This window comes from Pinus tabuliformis, chromosome 9 (assembly GCF_031772625.1).
Source record: "Pinus tabuliformis cultivar Carrire ecotype Pingquan chromosome 9, CPIR1, whole genome shotgun sequence".
NCBI classification, from domain to species: Eukaryota; Viridiplantae; Streptophyta; class Pinopsida; order Pinales; family Pinaceae; genus Pinus; species Pinus tabuliformis.
Window position 1 is genome coordinate 1,928,904,219 of NC_142307.1, and position 2,827 is coordinate 1,928,907,045.

General features: G+C 39.2%; 1 protein-coding gene across 1 annotated transcript; it reads left to right on the forward strand.

Moving 5' to 3' along the window:
* Nucleotides 1-319: 319 nt before the first annotated feature.
* Nucleotides 320-1,161, forward strand: LOC149156668 (uncharacterized). The gene is made up of 2 exons (XM_089445114.1): nt 320-555; nt 684-1,161. The coding sequence occupies exons 1-2, from the start codon at nt 504-506 to the stop codon at nt 851-853; spliced, it is 222 nt and encodes a 73-aa protein (XP_089301240.1). The 5' UTR covers nt 320-503; the 3' UTR covers nt 854-1,161.
* The last annotated feature ends 1,666 nt before the right edge of the window (nt 1,162-2,827 follow it).

A 2,827-nucleotide genomic window follows, 5' to 3' on the forward strand; every position in this document is an offset into this window, starting at 1 on the left:
ATTTTTTGGTATTATCAACAGGAAAATACATATAAGTTGTGAGAGTTATCCGTATCGAGCGATTTTCAATATTCAGAGGTTAAGACAGCCGGAATTAAATTAGCTGCCAAGGAAATGAAGATAATCAAGTTTTCAAGTAGCCCACAGTATCGGGGAATGCCGCGATAAAAGCGTTCTTATCGTTACTTCAAAGTAAGATATGCATGGGACCGTAATTCAGTACTGAAAATCTACGTGTCACCCAACCATAAGGGGACACTGTTCTGGATAAACATCCAATGGAATGACGTTGATTTAGACGTCAGCCACTATCCGGGATTTAGAGTCGGTGCCCAGTGGGCGATTTACACAATTGGCGGCGGCCACATCTTGGTTTTCTTGGCTTTTTATTTCCATAACAGCAGAGGGAACAATACAGTGAGATCACTTGAGATTTCAAAGAAAAAGTCTGTAAATTTGCTTGATTTGATTGAAATTCTGGTTTGTGGAAACTTATTAGAGAAATGGGTTCGTTAATGGGAGGCTGGGATTCTCCCACTTCCAATGCTGGGAAAGGTATAATTGCAGAGAATTATTCAATCTTCTTATGAAGAGATCTCTAACTAATGAAGAGAGAAAAAAATGAAGAGGTATGCAGTTTGCCTTATTATATTTTGTGGGTTTGGTTTTTGGTTTTTCCACAGGTAGATTTGAGAGAAACAAATCTCTAACTAATGAAGAGATCGAGACGTTCTGGAAGATAAAACGCCAGAGTGAAGAAGAACATCTCCAGGCGGTTGCTGAGGGTCAGGCTCAAGAATTTTCAGCCCATAACAATATCAACGTACGTTACCTAGCAATTTGGTTTATTTAGTTTATTTCTTGTGATGGGAAGGAATGATGATTATCTTCTTCGCCCAGAATGGAAGCTTATCTTTATGGTAATTACGTTGATGTTTTTGGGGTTATTGTTATTGTTTCGGGCGATTCCCAGAATCACCCGAAACAATAACAATAACCCCAAAAACATCAACCTAATTGATATATGGTGGCGGGGGGCTTAAGTGTGAAAGGGGTGTGGTAGATCTTACATGAATACGAATAATAGAGCTAAACGTGTAATGAAGGCTCCCACGTAGAGAATTAAACCCTCAGGGATTTGTAAATATTCGCTCATTATAAGCGGGCCTGAGAGCCTACCCCGACGGTTTCCGTAAAGTCTTTCTTGATCGCACCGATATAATAAGAACGAGCTTGCGTGGCCAATCCATGGAGATCAAAGTGTGTCCTGCCTGAAGATTTATGCCCGAAGGTATAAGAAGCGGGCTCTAAAAATCGAAAATGTGTGGTAATATATCAATTACGTTGATGTTTTTGGGGTTATTGTTATTGTTTCGGGCGATTCTGGGAATCGCCGGGTGGTGGGGCGATTCTCAGAATCGCCCCGCCACCCCGGCGCGGGGTGGCGGGGTGATTCTGAGAATCGCCCCACCACCCGGCGATTCCCAGAATCGCCCGAAACAATAACAATAACCCCAAAAACATCAACCTAATTGATATATGGTGGCGGGGCGATTCTGAGAATCGCCCCACCACCCGACGATTCCCAGAATCGCTAGAAACAATAACAATAACCCCAAAAACATCAACCTGATTGATATATTACCACACATTTTCGATTTTTAGAGCCCGCTTCTTATACCTTCGGGCATAAATCTTCAGGCAGGACACACTTTACGACACATTTTCACCCGCAAAAGTAATAGGGAGAGGATTTTGAGAGCCGAATAGGCCAAAAAGGTTGAGACAGTGTCAAATGATGTATTTTTGGCCCAGGGCCAAAAATACACTTAAGTTTTTCTATTATGTACTTTAAATCTGATGAAGACACTTAAGTTTTTCTATTATAAGAATTGAAATATGATTTAGCTTGTGAGCGAAATGTATTCAGTGTTGACAGCATATGATAAGATTGATAAATAACTTTTGCTGTTCTAACGATTGAAATATGAAGAGGACATAGAGGTGTATATTAGTTTTGAAGATATTTCATAAGTTTTTAAATTCATCCAAATATATTAGTGTTGACACTGTTTTGTCAATTTAATGAAAGATATATAAATTTTAACAGGTTGCGGATCGCCTTGAAATATCAAACATATTTTGCTACTAAAGATACAGAAATTTCAGGTAAAAACAGTCTGATAACCCGAATGAAACATGTATACTAAAAAATGATATATACTTCACATTAAAATTTCTGCTATATATTCACAAATATATCCTTCTTATACAGGTCCATGTCTTCTATTTATAGGCTACAACTACGATCTAAGCATTGGATCAAGGTCGAAGATCCAATCTTTAGCCACTCATGAACCTAAATTCATTACAATAATATTCACATGATATCAAACATCATGGCTCGTCCTTATGTATAAGAAAAGGCTCTTATTGTAGGATTTGCCCTTATGTACAGTATGGGCATATGAGAGGCACTTGCTACTTTTCTCTTTTGTACATATATTTCTATTTATTTTGCTCCACTGGACTGCTATTTTTCATAGACGCTCCCAAAATTTTAGAGGTAGAAATTTGTAATGAGACTGCGGCTTCCCAAAATTTAAACAAAGGCGAATAAATCAGATCGGAATGTGAGGGTAAATCGGAATGCGAGGGGTCGGAATGAAGGCTCCCACATAGAGAATTAAACCCTTAGGGATTTGTAAATATTCGCTCATTAGAAGCGGGCCTGAGAGCCTACCCGACGGTTTCCGTAAAGTCTTTCTTGATCGCACCGATATAATAAGAACGAGCTGAGAGCCTACCCGACGGTTTCCGTAAAGTC

Coding starts and splice junctions, on each gene's coding strand:
- LOC149156668 (XM_089445114.1), top strand. CDS start 504: ATGGGTTCGTTAATGGGAGGCTGGGATTCTCCCACTTCCAATGCTGGG. Junction 556..683: donor CACTTCCAATGCTGGGAAAG/GTATAATTGCAG, acceptor GTTTTTCCACAG/GTAGATTTGAGAGAAACAAA.